Source organism: Saccopteryx leptura, chromosome 2, assembly GCF_036850995.1.
Source record: "Saccopteryx leptura isolate mSacLep1 chromosome 2, mSacLep1_pri_phased_curated, whole genome shotgun sequence".
Taxonomy (NCBI): Eukaryota; Metazoa; Chordata; class Mammalia; order Chiroptera; family Emballonuridae; genus Saccopteryx; species Saccopteryx leptura.
The window spans coordinates 233,459,308-233,476,643 of NC_089504.1; the positions used below are offsets into that span (position 1 = coordinate 233,459,308).

Below are 17,336 nucleotides of genomic sequence, written 5' to 3' on the forward strand. Positions count from 1 at the left end.
ATTCATCTCCATGGGCAAGTGAAATAAAGGACAGGATGAACAAATGGGACAATATCAAGCTAAAAAGCTTTTGCGCAGTTAAAGACAATATGAACAAAATAAAAAGACAAACCATACAATGGGAGAACATATTCAACAATAAATCTGATAAGGGGTTAGTAACCAAAATTTATAAAGAACTTGTAAAACTCAACACCAATAAACAACACAATCAAAAAATGGGCTAAAGAACTGAATAGACACTTCTCCAAAGAGTACATACAAATGGCCAATAGGCATATGAAAAAATGTTCAACATCATTAATCATTAGAAGAATGCAAATTAAAACCGCAATGAGATACCACCTTATACCAGTCAGATGGCGCTCATCAACAAAACAACACAGAATAAGTGCTGGCGAGGATGTGGAGAAAAGGAAACCCTCTTGCACTGCTGGTGGGAATGCAGACTGGTGCAGCCACTGTGGAAAACAGTATGGAGATTCCTCAAAAAATTAAAAATCGAACTGCCTTTTGACCCAGCTATCCTACTTTTAGGAATATAGTCTAAGAATACCAAGTCACTGATTCAAAAGAAGAAATGCACCCCCATGTTTATTGCAGCATTGCTTATAATAGCCCAGATCTGGAAATAGCCTAAGTGTCCATCAGTGGACAAGTGGATTAAAAAGCAGTGGTACATAAACACAATGGAATAGTACGCAGCCATGCAAAAGAAGGTAATATTACCTTTTGCGACAACCTGAATGGACCTGGAGACTATTATGCTAAGTGAAATAAGCCAGGCAGAGAAAAAAAATATCGTATGACCTCATTCATATGAGGAATTTAATGAACAATGTGAACTGTGGAACAGAATAGAGATAGAGGCGGGATCAAAGGGACCAGAGGGAAAGCGGTCAGAGGGAAAGGAGAGGAGAGGATGGGATCAGAGAAGGGAAAGAGATTAGTGAAATTATATGTACATAACAGCGTTATAGAGAGCAGGACAGCAAATCCTGGAGGGCAGGGGGGAGGGCGTTGATGGGAAGGGTCAAAGGGGGTATCAAGGGGAACACAGGCATGGGGGGAGGGAGATATATTTGGTGGGACACTTGAATCTATGTAAGCATAATAAATTTAAATCAATAAAAATTTTTAAAATTTAAAAAAAGTTCTGTTTGATCAGTTCACTCAATCAAAAATACAAGTCAGGAGAAAATCCATGGACCCCATACATGATTCTGGGACATTGAGATTCCCAATAGTTCTTTGCTTTTGAATCTTTGTTATAGACAGTATTGTCCATTTCAACCCAAGTCTAATCTGCCCAAAAAGCTCACAGACCCAGGTGTTTTCTTTCCTCTCTCCACCATGATCACAGATGTTCATTTCTCTGGCCTGTAATTCTGTGACACTCGGAGAGACCTCCTGTAAGAAGGAGGAGGCTAAAGGGAAAATGAGCAGGTGGAGGGAACATTGTCCCTATATGTCTGTGAGTCAAGCCAGTTGGTCTGAGCAATGGGCAGAATGTGTTGTGTTAGACAGATGGCTGGAGGTTGAAGGCTGATCCTTTGAACCCTGGTGATATGCATGGTGCATGTAGTTCTTAAGCCGAAGTCAGGACTCACGTGACATCACATTTGAGACTGGTGCTTTCTAAACAGTTCGGGACTCCTAGTCACCCTGAGTATATATTGGAGATACTCACTGACCAAAGTGGTAATTGAGTCAGAATTCACCACCTACACAAACATCCGGGCCCTGGGGCACTGGAGAACTGCAGGCTCATGCCTGACTTCAGGGCGACTGCGTGGTAGATTTCACATGGTCTGGTTGTGGACTCTCAGGAATAGCTGTGATGATGATTAAGGTTGATGAAGATGAGAAGGAGGGTGGTTATAGTGGTCTCTCAGTCCCTAGGTTAAAACTTGGAGCAGGATCCTCCAGAGAGGCAATTAACATGTTTTAGCCTCATGATTGTTTATAACCACCAGAGGAAAAAGAAATGAGTTATTTTGGAAAATGATTGAGGCCCAGAGGAGAGAATAGAATGAATAATAGGGTCTATGTTCAATTTATTTCAAGCACCTGAAGACATTTGTGAATTCACATTTGGCCAGTATGTACCTAGTACCCACTGGGTGCCCGGCATGGTGCACCACACCCTGACACAGCTGGCTTTGTCCCACAGGCCTGTGAGGTCATGGAGATGACTGCTGTCTTGTGGGTTTGGAAACTGAGGTTCAGGAAGTAGAGTGTCTTGTCAAAGTGCTCAGAACCACCCACACTATCCCCAACTCTCACCACATGCCCCACGACCCACTAATTCTAGGTCACCGAGAGCTCTTGACTGACCCAGATAGATACCACTGGACAGACAGTCTGGGTCCAGTCAGGAGACAGAAACCACACCATAGGTTAACCAGGGGAAATTTAATACAAAGACTCCTCTGTGGTAGAAGAGTAACTATAGGATATAAAAAGCTCTGTGCAGTTCTCTCTGGCTGAGAGCATCCCCAAGAAAGGACGAACACCCAGAGAAGGTGTGGTTCATGGTGCTGCCCACTGGAAGGGGAGACTGGCTAGGCGGAGCCAGTCTGGAGTTGCTAGGCAGGCAGCAGGCCCCCTCTGCGTGCAGCGGGAGAGTGGGCGGTGAGCTGAGGGTGCAGCTGCAGCCCAGGAGCCTGTGGAGCAGGCGGCCTGCAGAGTGCACAGGTTGGACAGGTCCTGGTTTCCATGTAGACCAGCGGTTCTCAACCTGTGGGTCGCGACCCCGGCGGGGGTCAAACAACCAAAACACAGGGGTCGCCTAAAGCCATTGGAAAATACATATTTATTATACAATACATTTTTAAATAAAATATGTATTTCCGATGGCTAGGTGACCCCTGTGTTTTGGTCGTTCAATCCCCGCCAGGGTCACAACCCACAGGTTGAGAACCGCTGATGTAGACAGAACTATGAAAAGGTAGTTGCCACCTGAGGACGGCAAGATCACAGAAGGGCCATGTTCTGGGCGCCTCTGGATGTCCTCACACATGCACCAGCAACCTAGGCCACTGGCAGGAGAGTGCCTTCCCCCAGCCCTTCTGCACCTGCTCACCTGATGGAATTGGCTGCAGGAACCCACTGTATTGCAGAGCAGGTGTTGACAGGGCACAAAGGCTGAGGCTGTAAACTGGTAACGGCTGCCCAGAGCCACCTACAGGTGCTCATTGGCTGACCTGTGTAAAGGAACAACCTTCTCTCTCTGCAAAGACTGGGCCTTAGCAGAATCTGTCCCCTCCTTGCTGCTCCTGCTGCTGGGCACTCATCCCTCCCCCTTCCATCCTGGGCCTGGCCCTCAGCCAGCTCTCCAGTGCTTTTTGCTACCTGGACTTGTACTGCGATGGGCGGGGTCCCAGCCCATTGGTGACCAAAGGGATGCTCCCTGGGGAATTTGCATACTGTAATGCAGCTGGCCTCCTTGTCTTGTTCTACTTCAAAAGAGTCATTTCTAGAAACTTCAGAGGTCAGAAAGTCTGAGTCTTTGCTGGAATTTGGACTATGTTAGTTGCAGGTGCAGGGCTGATGCTGAACCCTTTTATCTTTCCAACCCAGGACATAAAAAGCCAGCAAATACCCACTTAGACTGACGTTTCCTTCAGTCATCTCTCCTTTTTCATCTAACAGATGATAGGAATTTGAATAGAGACATCACATTATTTTTTCTCAAGTTCACATTGGATTATAGCTAATCTTTCTGTACAGGACAACCAATGCTCATATATCCTGGAGGCAGAATTCAGAGATGGTTTCCAGGGCATGTTTTCCAACATGTTCACTCAGTTTTCCCACTGCCTTTTAACTGGAGCTGTCATTCTGGTGCAACCCGTCTGCCCACAGGCCTGAGCTGCTGTCACCCACCTCCTGCCTCGCTGCCAGGACAGAGGTCCCATTCAGGGCCCTTGCCCAGGGCTGTACGATGCACCAGCTCAGAAGCAGCTATGAGGCACTGGCCCAGAGAGACCCAGGTCTATGAATCAGGATACACAGTTCAGAGGAAAGTCTCCCAGTCCCCCAGGCAAGAATTTTGGGGACTTACCCTACTTCCTCTCCATCAGCTCAGTCCTTACCAAGCCCTACCCAGTCTCCGTGTCCCCTTCTCTCAGTGTGTGTCTCCACATCTGAATTACCATGTACACCATCCCGTGACACAGGCAGCAGCCTCAGTGTACACCTCTGACCTCACCCTGCACTCGCCTTTGAGTCACACGGATCAGTGCTATTATGACTGGGGACTTGTCCTGGTGAAGTGACTGGCCTGTGGGATGACACCTGACAGACTTACGGGGTTTGAGCCCTGGCAGCAGGAGTCTGGGGAGGACCTACAGAAGTGTGCTGGCATCTTGTCCAACCACCTCTGGTGACTCCCGATCAGTTGAGGATGGGTCTGGTACTGCCTGTGGCAGGTGGCCTGAGTCCCCATGTTGCCCACAGCAAGGCGAGTGGTTGTCACTGTCACAGTTGCTGACCCATCACTGAGGTCAGGACACCATCATTCCAGCTTCCAGGCCCACTAGGCTCACTGCAGCAGCAGGTGGCACTGCCCTCCAGAGCGGCCTCCTAGAGCCACCTCCACCTGCCAGGCTGGGCAGGGGCCCGGTGTGGCCCCACTGGGGAAACTGGCCCAGGCGCTGACAAATGGTAGGAAGCAGGACTGTGGGCACCCAGCCCCTCCCTCCCCCCATGCCAGCCCAGAAACTCATCACGGACAGCATTGGGGGCGCTGTGAGACACCCCACCTATTCCTTCCTGGGTTCTACAGTGATTTTTTTTACTCCTTCTTAGAAAGTAGCTCTTAAAGCAAGCAAAAAGCAAATTGTCCTAAAAATTTTTATTTCTGCTTTAGATGCATCTAGAATTAAAGAAAAAGAAAGCCACAGGGGTTTTATACAGATTGAGTGTGCTGCCAGGCATGTGTCACTTTGGGTTAGCTGAGTGCCTTTTGTCACCCTCAGCCAAGCGCCCACAGCGGTAGACAGCAGATTAGCCATGCACACTCACTCCTCCAGAGCACGGTGGCACCCTGGTGGGCGCTGTGTGGCTGGCAGACAGGGCTGAGGGTGAGGGGAGCCTGGCTGTGACTCCTGCAGAGCCAAGCCCCCAAGGCTCAGGGTGGGGCTGGCATCTCAGGCCCCGTATTTGTACACTCTTGGTCTGCCAGGCCTGGGACATGCTCCAGGTGGCATCTCCTGAGCAGGGGCAGCAGCCTCTGCTTCATCTCCTTATTCACGCTCATCTGTCCAGTCCAGGCTCCCAGTCATTCCTTATTTTATCAAGATTCATACAGCCTGGGTCTCTGTCAGCAGTTCTGGAAAGAAATGCATCTGTAGAGAACAGGAATGAGGGTGTGTGTCTGTCTGCTGTGGGTCTTCAGGATGGGTCTTCAGGAGTGACAGAGGTCCCATCCCCAACAGTCCCTCATGTGAATGGGGACAGCACTGCAGAGCTCTGGGCCAAGGGGCCATCCTCTTCTCACAGGGGGAACACAGAGGCCCAGAGGTCAGAAAGGTCCCTGAATCCAGAAAACTCTCCTCCTCGTGATGTCTTCCTAGTTCTCAAACCATTTTTTACACTGTGGTTTTCTAGCCTCTTGTCTACTGACATGAGTGACACTTTCTGTTTTGAGTGGAGTCATTCCGACACTGCTCTTTGGGTCCCTGTGCCATTGCAGCATCCCTGCCCCTGTTCTCTGGGGCACACAATGACTCACTGAGCTCTTTCTGGGATAACTGCTCTTTGCATAATTCCCTGACTCCTATAGAAATGTCTGGATCTGTCTGACTGGTGGTGGCGCAGTGGATAGAGAATTGACCTGGGACACTGAGGTCTCAGGTTCGAAACCCTGAGGTCACCAGCTTGAGTGTGGGATCATCTTCCTGATCCCATGGTTGCTAGCTTGAGCAAGGGGTCACTGGATCGGCTAGAGGCAAGTATAAGAAGCAATCATTGAACAACAAATATGCCACAACTATGAGTTGATGCTTCTTATCTCTCTCCCTTCCTATCTGTCTCTCAAAAAAGAAAAAAAAAGAAATGTCTGGATCTAGTGGGGCTAGTCTTGTCTTTGTGGGACATCCCCTCTGTGAATGGCGACCCCACCCTCTCCTATGGACTTGAAAACACTGTCCTCGAACCTCTTAGGGTCTGTGAGGTGGAAGCTGCCACCTGGTGATGCTCCTGTGAGCAGTGCCCAACCCATCACCCACACGACTGTGAGCTCTTCTGATGTGCCCGGTCCTTTGGGCATATTTTCGTTCCCTGCTCAGGGTTGGCCAGGCATGCAGAAGCCCAGCACTGCCAGGCCCTGTGTCAGCCCTCTGTGCTTGTTCTGCAGGGCCTGATGCACTCCAGTGGCCCTGTGGGCCGGCACCGGCAGCTGGTCCTGGTTCTGGAGGGGGAACTCTACCTCATCCCTTTTGCCCTCCTGAAAGGAAGCTCCTCCAATGAGTACCTGTATGAGCGCTTCACCCTCATCTCCATCCCTTCCATCCGTTCCCTCGGCCCGCAGTCCAAGGTAAGGCTCGTGGCAGCCTGTGGGGGCCACACTCTCAGGTTCTTGAGGCATGGTCTTCAGCCAGACTGGCCTGTAAATTAATAGGATGTGATATCTTCAAACTGCTCACTGTACAGTTTGCAGCTGGGTAGAATGACATAAGATCTGTCCAAGGCAGGGGCACAGCCCTCCTGACCCTGACAGTTCTTTGCTGCTTCATGAAGCCACAGTTTGGGTCATTTCTCTGTAAATTTCTTTGCTTTGACATCGGGTTATGAGCTATTCAGAGGCATTAAGCCAGGCATGAGGCCAGACTGAGTACCTGATGAGGCTGATTACCCGCTGTCATGCAGGACCCCAGTGAGGCACTGAGCTGCAGCGCCCAGAGGAGGGGCCACAGGCAGCAATGAGCAATGGCAGACCAATAAGATGAGTGTCAGGTGGAAAAGATCCCCACATGCCAAAAAGAACAAATAAGGTAGCTTTCAGGGGACAGGAAGGGACTTGGGTCTCATTCAGCCAAAAAGTCAGTTTGGGAAGAAACAAACATCTGTGAAAACCAAGAGGGTGGCAGTGGGCCATCCTCAGGGTCACAGGTCTCACTGCACAGCCACCCTTGGCCACACCCACCTGATAGGCAGCCTGTCAAGCCAACCCTGAATTCTCTTGCCCTTTTCCAAACTCAGAGACCCCAGAACCCTGGCTTCCTTCTGGCCCTTCACAGCCCTGATGCTCCCCACCCACCTGGCCCAGCCACAGGGCTGTCATTGCCACCAGGCCCTGGACTGCTCCAGCTTCACACTTGAAAATGCCCTCCAGCCACCAGCTGCTCTCAGAGCCCCCTAGACTGCCAGGTGCGGCTTGGTCAGGTGGGTCTCCTGTGGTGGTCTGAAAGTGTCTGCAGGTTAAACCCAGACCCCAGACCAAGGGCGTGAGTGGCCCCCCAAGGGACCTGCCTTGGCTAGTCTCTGCTGACTTTGGTCATTGGCATGGTTTAAACCGGATCATTTTATCCTTCACAGGGATCTTAGTTTAGGCAATTTTATTGCCAAATCGTATCTTTCTCATCGGACTGAATCAGTTCAAAGTGAAAGAAATTATTTTCTTTTTTTCTTCTGTCCTTGGTTGACTGAATCCCAGATGTGAGCAAGCTGGCCTGGTCGGGCGCTGTCCCACACGGGGCAGGCTCACCGCATCTGCTGCCAGCAGCACCCGGGGGATCAGAGATGACCCTGTTGAGAGAGCTTCATGGTGGTGGCAGGTGGGCTGGCCTGTTAGTGTCACTGGGAGATGGAAGAGTCCTGTCTCCTAACAGGCACCCAACAGGCATTTCTCTTACCCAAAGTTTAAAGCATTGCCAAGAATAGGCACCAATAAGTTACTTTGAAATAATGTGTCATATTTCCTGGAAAGCATCAAAAGGCATCCCAGGAGTGGGAGGGAATCGGAACTTTATTGGACTTCTTTATTCTGACTTTATAATTCAGTATGTTTTTATTTTTCAGCACATAAAGGCAAAGGGAGCTATAATCTTTTCAGTACGCTGTCTCTAAAGGACTTAATTTGGTTCTGTCACCCTACGATCTGACTTGCTTTTTACAGTTTAAACAAAGCCACCCCCAAGACCTGGTTGCCCTGACTCTTCAGGGGTGGGTTTCCCTTTATTTAGGGGTACACAGGGCAGGCCTGCAGGGTGAGGGACGTGGGGCAGATGGGCACCACAGGCCCTCACTTCCAACATGTTCTACTCAATCAGTACCCCTTCCCCAAACCCTCCCAGGGTTTGAAAAACAGGAAGTGTTCTTACTATCCATTCCTGATTATTTTCAAGAGCTTGTCATAGCAGGTGTGATTTTCAGTAAGACATGCACCTGTGTCAAAAAGGTATTGAAGGCCCTGGCCGGTTGGCTCAGCGGTAGAGCGTCAACCTAGCGTGCGGGGGACCCGGGTACGATTCCCTGCCAGGGCACATAGGAGAAGCGCCCATTTGCTTCTCCACCCCCACCCCCTCCTTCCTCTCTGTCTCTCTCTTCCCCTCCCGCAGCCAAGGCTCCATTGGAGCAAGGATGGCCCGGGCGCTGGGGATGGCTCCTTGGCCTCTGCCCCAGGCACTAGAGTGGCTCTGGTCGCGGCAGAGGGACGCCCCAGAGGGGCAGAGCATCGCCCCCTGGTGGGCGTGCCGGGTGGATCCCGGTCGGGCGCATGCGGGAGTCTGTCTGACTGTCTCTCCCCATTTCCAGCTTCAGAAAAATACAAAAAAAAAAAAAGGTATTGAAAATTAGAAGTGAAGTTATTGGGAGAACAGGTGGAGCCAGGGTAGACCCAGCTCTGACCAGACAGCTGGCTGTCCCTGTGCCCCTGGGAAGCCCGGCCTGTCTGACAACGGTGTGCTTGTTCTCCCTCCCTCCTAGTCTCACTTGAGGAAGACCCCGCCCACCTACTCCGGCTCCACATCCATGGCAGCTGTCATTGGCAACCCAAAGCTCCCGTCAGCGGTGATGGACAGGTGGCTGTGGGGGCCAATGCCATCAGCTGAAGAGGAAGCCTACATGGTGTCGGAGCTGCTGGGCTGCCAACCCCTGGTGGGCAGTGTGGCCACCAAAGAGCGGGTCATGAGTGCCCTGACGCAGGCTGAGTGCGTTCACTTTGCCACCCACATCTCTTGGAAACTGTCGGCCTTGGTCCTCACACCCAGTGTGGATGGCAACCCTGCCAGCAGCAAGAGCTCCTTTGGCCACCCCTACACAATCCCCGAGTCCCTGCGAGTGCAGGATGACGCAAGTGACGGGGAGAGCATTTCGGACTGCCCACCCCTGCAGGAGCTGCTGCTAACGGCCGCTGACATCCTGGACCTGAGGCTTCCCGTGAAGCTGGTGGTCCTTGGCTCGTCTCAGGAGTCCAACAGCAAAGTCACAGCTGATGGGGTCATCGCACTGACACGGGCCTTCCTGGCTGCTGGTGCACAGTGTGTTCTCGTGTCTCTGTGGCCGGTGCCCGTGGCTGCTTCCAAAATGTTTCTCCATGCCTTCTACTCATCCCTGCTGAACAGCCTGAAAGCCAGCGCGGCCCTGGGGGAGGCCATGAAGGTGGTGCAGAGCAGCAAGGCCTTTGCGCACCCCTCCAACTGGGCAGGTAAGAGCCCAAGCTGCCAGCTGGTGCCTCTGGCAGGGGCATTAGGGTCAGTCCTCGCAGCCCCTGGGAGGGTGAGGAGAGCAGGCTGGGTACTGGGAAAGGCAGCATGGGCAGGTGCAGGGAGAAAGCCTCCTGGCCAAAGCTTGCCTTCTACCTGGTAGTAAACTGGACCAGGGAGCAGCAGAACAGTTTCTCAGCAGAGTGTTAAGATGTGTTTACTGGTGATCAGTTTTATGGCACCGGGTGAACCATCCCATGACTGTAGGAAAGAGCAGTGTGACAGAAAGACTTGATTTGGTATTCGGAAGACTTGAGTTAGAGCTAGCTCCACATCCAGGGTATGTGACCTGAGGTAGGTTAATAACCCTTTCTGCCCAGTGTTCTCCCTGATAACATAGGAATGATGGTGGCAGTACTGATGATACCTCCCTGTCTGCATTTGAGATGGTCTTTGAGGAGTGGGTTGAATGTCTTATGTGCGTGAGGTATTATTACACATGCTGGAGGGTCAACAGCACATGCTCCTAGTGGGCCTGAGCAGGGGGGCAGAGGGCCTGAGGGTGAAGAGAGAATGCTCCCTGTGACAGCTGTTCTCAGGAAGGGGACAAGCGACTCTGCCTCTCAGCTCCATATGAGGACCTTCATCCTCATGGTCCCCGTGCCCCCCCCCCCCATGCAGGAGATCATCCTTGATAGGCTGTGGTCCAAACCCAGCTTGGGGGCCATTCTCCCACCCAGCCTGGCACTCAGGTGGAGTGGCTTTGCTGACACACCTCAAACCTTCAGTCTGTGGAGGTCTTTCAGAATTGGCCCCTCCCCCTCCCAGGACACTCCACCAATGCCATACATCAGTACTGACCCATAAAGCAGTGTCTTAAACGTTCAGAAACATTAAGTGTATGATTTTCAAACATTTACATTTTGTAAATGCAAAAAAAAAGTATCGTCACGGATATATTTAAAAGTTGGGAACAAAATGGCCTTCAACTTACTCTTCCTCTCAGAATCAGTCCAGTTGACATGTGCTGATACTGTTGGTGTCATTGTCCAAGTTGGATGAGCCCTGGCATGGAGCCATGGTGTCCCCAGGCCCAGTTGGCCAGCAATAGGAGCCTGCGGGGGCAGCCCCGGGTGCAGAGCTGTGCTGTGTGGACGCAGGGCGATGAGCTGTATTATTGATATATAGAAATATTTGTTTACCTCACAAACACAACACAGCTGTAGTTTTTCAGAAGTGTATCCAAAAATCTATGTAGTTTATCCTGTTTCTTCTCGTGGCTGAAGAGAAACATTTAGTTGGTCCAACAGGCCTACTCTTTGGCGGCCTAATCCCACGTGTGGGCAGGCAGGCAGGCAGGCACTGAGAGTCTGTGCCCGGTTCTGTTGCTAAACTGCTTCTGCTGCCAGGAGATGCAAAATCAGAGGCAATGCCAGTGGTGTCCATGCAGCCGTGGAAATATCAGCACAGTGTGTTTTATGTAAGCTCCAGCAATCAGAAGGGGTTTGGGGCGCTGCATGGTCCCAAACTGCAGTGTTCATGGGAGCCCAGCCCTGGGCTTGGCTATTTATTCCTGACAGGTCCTCTGCCCCTCTGTGCAGGCCCTTTCCCTGTCTTCCCAGTGTGCTTAGGAACATGATATTTTTGTCTCTTAGTTTTAGTGACAGATAAAGTCACACTCTGTTTAGGGGGAAATGATGTTTAATGATGCTATCCTGTAACCCTTAAAAAAAAGCCTCGGCTCACTCATTCTTTCCTCCATTGTTTGGGGGCAAATTGGTCTAACATTGCTTGGTGGCTTGAGGAGACTGTACCGTCTCCCTACATCAGGCCCTGCTTACAGAAGTGGTGCCGCGGGAAGAGGGACGGCATCCAGGTGGATGTGTGGATCCTTGCAGCCTGACTCGGTCTGCTTGCTCTTACAACTGGAGGAGCACCTCCTCCTGCCCTCTTATCCAGTGGCCCAAGCAGGAGTTGGGCATACCTGCCCCTGGACATGTACCAGACAGACAAGTTACCGGAAAAACAAAAGCAGATGGGTGGCCAAGCCAGGTAAGGGCCCTAGTGGGCCCAGGACCTCCTTTACCTCTTTGCTTACAACACAGCGGGAAAGCAGAAGGCAGTTCTCTGAGCTACTCTCACTGCAGGACAGTACTGTCTACCTACTGAGCAATTCAGCAGTATTGATTCCTAAAAGGGAGGGGACTGAAGGGTGACAAACTGCCCCGAGTGATTTAGATATGACAGTCCAGCTCCTAGAGCAGCTGTCCCGCCGAGCATCTCTCTTCCTAATGGGGTAACTGAGGCAGAGGTGAGCGAGAGACCAGCCAGGGATGGGAGCAGGTGGGGGCCAATGCCTCCCAGCTGCCCAGCTGAGATTACAGTGAGCTCTGAGGTGCCCTTCTGTGCTCTCTACAGGCTTCATGCTCATTGGGAGTGATGTTAAACTGAACAGTCCCTCCTCGCTCATCGGCCAGGCCCTCACCGAGATCCTACAGCACCCGGAGCATGCCCGGGACGCCCTGCGAGTGCTGCTGCACCTGGTAAGGGGCCCAGGGAGCCCTCACCCAGGCTTCCCCTGAAGCAAAAGCCGGCTGGAAATGCATGTTGTGGAGGTGGCTAAATGGTTTCTGTAGGGCCAGGTGGAGGGGACATTGTCTCCAGACGTTTTTGGGTCAAGTCAGTTGGTCCAAGTAGTAGGCACAATGTGTGGTGTCATACAGATGGTTGCAGTAGTCACCAAGACCATGGATGGAGGGAGAGCACAGCTGAGTGACTGCAGCCATTTCTGGGCCATGTGGCTTTGGGCATATCACCTTGGCTCTCAGAGCCTCAATTTCTTCATCTGGAAGTGGGGATCAAACTTTAACTTTTCAGATTATTGCGAGGGTTACAGAGAAGATGAGTAGCTGGCACACAATCAGGTTCCAGTAGCAGAGAAATGGCATTTTACAGTGACACTGGCCTTCCCCTAAATTCATTTGGAAGAAGACTCCAAGCCTGACCTTGGCCAGTCCTGATCTTTGCAGGACTTGGGTAGGAATACTGACAGAAGCCCCACGACATTGTGTACATATTTCAAAGCTATGAATAAAGGAAACGGTGATATAAAACTTGTTTCACCCTTCTACCTAGATAACCTGAAAGGTTTATAACTTAGAATTCTTAGCCTCACTGGAGTTCTGTGCTAGAAGGACCAGCCCGGACGCCCACACCACATACAAGCTCTTTCCAAACCCCTGACAGCTGCTCCAGGGCCACCTCACAGGACAGAGATGTGCACGAGGCCTCTGTTTGTGCACAGGAGGATACACCAGGGAAGAGATCCTACACAGGCCCTGGGAGTGGCTGGGGTTTTGAGCGGGAAGTTTAGAACCTGGGTGCTCAGTTTACGGTGGGCATGCCCCCTAGGCTGGGCAAACTTATTGCCCTATGGTCAGGGGGGGTGGAAGCACTCTGTGCACTCCTGGTCATAGTTCAGTCAGGTATGTTTCTTAAGTTTAGGGTCGGCCTAAGTAGTTTATCTCGAGCTTGAAAAAAGTATGTGAACACATAAAAATGCTAGAGCCTGAAAACCAACAGCTCTCAAGCCAGCCTTAGGGTAGCCTGGCTGCCTGCTACAGGGTAGGTGTGCTCACATTCTCTGAGAATTGGGAAAACTTGTCTCAACTAATTTTACCTGTGCCTGGAAACTGCAGAGCCCTTAAGCTGCTCAGCATCCCCACAGCCACCCTCCTTGTAGCAGCAGCCCCCAGGCAGCTTTTCTTAGATAACCAGACTGCTGTTTGTTTGGCTTGCTTCTCCAGGCTAGCCCGTGGAGCAAGAGTCAGGCCTCTCAGCTGCTTCTCATTTGTCCTTGAGGCACATTTAAAGGTTTTCTTTCTTGGCTTCATCTTCTGGCGTGACTACAGGGGCCATGGGTCAAGCTCACCACCAGCCCTTAACTCTTCCTAATTACCCTGTGTGCCCCCTGACCCTGTGTGCAGTGTCTCTCTAAGACCCTGCCTGCCCGATGAACAGCCAGCTGGCTGGTCGTCTGGCAACACTCATGTCTTCTTGCCTGTGATGGTAGCCACAGCATCAGGATTTTACTGTGAGAAAGTAGCAGGTGACATCTTGGAACAACTCTTCTGTCCGTCCGGTGATGGCACACGTGCTCCAGGGCATGCGCTATCTCAGGACGGACTGAGGTTCTCTAGAGAGAAGCTGCCCGGGGAAGGCCTGGGGCTGTTGGCAGTGCTATGGAGCGCTGGCGGGGAGAATTTTCTGTAGTAGTGATGTGATGGATACAGCCCACCTGTCCCAGGCACCATTCTGGGGGAGGGGGTACTTGAGCATGGAGGAGGAGGTTCAGGTTCCCTAGGCCAGTGTTGCAGGGTGAATGGTGACTTGAAGGTACAGGAAGGGCCCTGCCAGCCAAGGCCCCAGGATGGGCACTGCCTGGTAAATGGGGCAGAGGATAGGGGTCCTGAGGGTTATCCCATAGTGAGGAGCCATTACTTCATTTGGGCAGGCCCCTGACTGGAGCCTGGCTTTCACACGAATCATTTTAGGGTCTGTGGAGGAGAGCCTGCAGCAGGAGGAGGGGTGAGGGGTGGGAGAGAATTCTTCCGCATTGCACCAGCCCTTGCTGGCTCTGATTATACATCCTTTCCCTCTGCATCCTCTCATGCCAAGCAGCCAGGCCACTGCTGCACACTGCTGCTCCGGCTTCACACACTCGGAGCGGAGCCAGGGCTGGCCCTTGAGCAGAGCTGCGCCTCACTCTCCCTTCCCCTTCCAGGTGGAGAAGTCCCTGCAGCGCATTCAGAACGGGCAGCGCAATGCCATGTACACATCACAGCAGAGTGTGGAGAACAAAGTGGGTGGCATCCCCGGCTGGCAGGCCCTCCTCACCGCCGTGGGCTTCCGACTGGACCCCCCAGCCAGTGGCCTGCCAGCAGCCGTCTTCTTCCCAACTTCCGACCCAGGCGACCGCCTCCAGCAGTGCAGCAGCACCATCCAATCCCTGCTGGGTGAGCCTCAGGCAGGGTGGGCCTGGGAGCCGTGACAGCATGGGCAGAGGGGCTGGGGAGTGCCTCTGCACTCCCGAGGATGCTGGATCTCAGAGCTGGGAAGGAGAGTGCCCTGAGAAACAGCAGCATCCCAGACTTCTGATGTGGAGGAAACCAGTGCTCTTGACTTGATTTTTCTATCTGTAGTGGCAAGGCAGTCCGCCCAGCAGGGTGCCACCCTGGCTCTGCCTCTTCCTGGGTTACCTGAGGTAATGTTGGGCAAACAGCAGCTGCTATTAATATTTAATCAGCAGCTTCGGATCTGACAGGGCCATGCAGCCTACCCATGGTGAAGCTAAAGGGTGATGCTGCCTGAGTGACAGAGACAGCATCCTGGGAATGTGGTCATGTACCTGGAGGACTGCAGGCTCGGGACTGGCACCTGCCCCCACCTGCCTTTCTTAGAGAACATTCTCTCCTTATTCAGAAGTGGACGTCTAGGTGTGGCTGTCTTGAAGTCCACCAATGCTGAGCATTTGGGGCTCTTTCCCGCCAGGAAGGCAAGGACTGTGGGTGCAGAGATCCCTCTGGATAACACCCATCTCCTCCTCCTCGGTTTAGGTCTTCCCAACCCTGCCCTCCAAGCCCTCTGCAAACTCATCACTGCCTCGGAGACGGGCGAGCAGCTCATCAGCCGGGTAAGTCAAGCCAGGACAGCCAAGCCCCGGCCTGAGGGCTGTGCCGAGTTGGAAAGAGAGTGATTTGGCCCTAAGTAGGAGCTTGCACATAATGCAGTCCGTGGTTTTTTCAGACTATGTGATTAGAAGGAAAAGGCAAAAGCTGGGAGTGAGAGAACAGCCCTCCCCAGCTAGACAAGGAAGAGTGCTGAGTCCCAAGAGCGTCAGGGCCTTCAGAGGACACTTCTGGGGCTGCTGTCACCTGTAGTCTCGGGGCATCTCCTGAACTCTCCACTTAGTGGCCTTCTGCACCTGTCTTCCCCACCAGCCCATTTTTTCTGCTGACTGATGGTGTTCAACATTAGGCATAGGGCCAGCCCAGCTCCAGGGGTCCCAGTACTTATCCTCAGATCAGAGCATGAACGCCACTAGAAACTGAATAGCCACTAAAGCACAGCAGTGACCATACTCTATTTCAAGATAGCACTTAGTAAGTTTTTAATATGCTATCTTTTAAGAAAATATAGATCTACATAATTCAGGTATTTGGAGGATTCTAACTCCCAGCACCGTTAAGCCCTTCCCAACTGGCCTCAGAGCTTCCGATCTTCCTACTGGCCAGTGAGAGTCTGGCACAAGGCCCAGGGTGATAGCTATGTGTGGGAAGGCTTCTAGAGGGTGGAGCAACCCCTGAAGAGCACAGAGCAATTTTCTCTGATCATCGTGAGTATAATAATTTGAAAAATCAATATACATTATTATATATTTATCAGCAGGTATCATTTTTCCCCCATTGATAGAGGAAGGGAGAAAGAGAGAAGCATCAACTTGTTCCATTTAATTGTTCACTCACTGATTGCTTCTCATATGTGCCCTGACTGGGGATCAAACCTGTGGCCATGGTATGCTGCAATGATGCTTTATTCACTGGACCACCAAGCCAGGGCCATCAGCAGATACCATTTTAAGCAGAAATAGTTCTATGGAAATCAAGCTCCTACATATAGGACTAACCTCTGGAAATCTGAGTGGCACCTGGAGCCTCCATGTACCTGGGTTGTTTCCACCCTGGATTTGAACATATAGCTCAGTGATCTGGCTCCTTTGTTAAGTTCCTACTCATTTTTTAATAAGTGTGTTACATCTGCTTTTGAGTAGAATTAGGAAGACACTTCTGGAATGTTGCATATTAAAACAAACCCAGGTGGGCTAGAAGCCTGTGCTCTACAAAAAGAAGTTAGAATTATACTTGCAGGGCAAGACTAAGGGGCTAAAAACAGGCTGCTTAATTTCTTGCTTTTGTTGGCAGCACAGGGACTTCCCACCTGATAGCCTCCTGCCTGGCCCCAAGGAAGTGTCCTGGGTTGCTCACTGCAGCTGGTGGTGGGTGGACATTTCCTGAGTCACTCTGGAACTGTGGACTTTGGTTTACAGTGTCCTATTCAGATCCGCTGTGCCCCTCTTCCCCACCTGAATCTGGCCTGCCCTGCTCTTCTCCTGGCAAAAAAGGGCAGGATCTGGTTGACCCTGACCCTGAGCCCCTTGACCCTGAGTGCTTCTGGCCTGGGTGTGCCTGTTCATTTTCCTGTGTGTCCCTGCTGACTCTTGCTCCTCTCCCCTCCCGGTCAGAGCCGCGGGCCTGGTGTGGCGCTTCCTAAAGCAGTGATCAGCTCGTGTTGCATAACAACCTGTGCTTGAGTCTAAACTGTCTTCTCTTTCTCTCTTTCTTTCTTTTTCTTATAATCTGCTGGCCGAAGGCTGTTAAAAATATGGTTGGAATGGTGAGTACTACTTTAAGTAGCAACTGTTGTCAGGTGAGCCCCTCAACCCACCCACCCCCAAAGTCCCCTTGGCATGCTCTGAGCTTAGGGCACATGCGCTGTGCCGTCTCTCAGAGTCGCATGCACATGCCAACGCATGCTCCGGCTGCGGTGACCAACGCCGCTGGCTCAGGCGGTCCCTCCCCTTCCTCTGCTCTGGCTCCCCCTTTCCTGCTCCACCCTCTTGTGTTCTTG

General features: G+C 51.7%; 1 protein-coding gene across 1 annotated transcript in view; it reads left to right on the plus strand.

The window, feature by feature from the left end:
• TTC28 (tetratricopeptide repeat domain 28) overlaps positions 1 to 17,336 on the plus strand; it is a 654,105-nt gene that overhangs the window by 629,450 nt on the left and 7,319 nt on the right. The window contains exons 15-20 of the mRNA XM_066370598.1: positions 6,362 to 6,541; positions 8,932 to 9,652; positions 12,069 to 12,193; positions 14,434 to 14,665; positions 15,266 to 15,342; positions 17,079 to 17,102. Coding sequence (XP_066226695.1) covers positions 6,362 to 6,541; positions 8,932 to 9,652; positions 12,069 to 12,193; positions 14,434 to 14,665; positions 15,266 to 15,342; positions 17,079 to 17,102 — 1,359 coding nt within the window. The remainder of the gene's footprint in view (positions 1 to 6,361; positions 6,542 to 8,931; positions 9,653 to 12,068; positions 12,194 to 14,433; positions 14,666 to 15,265; positions 15,343 to 17,078; positions 17,103 to 17,336) is intronic.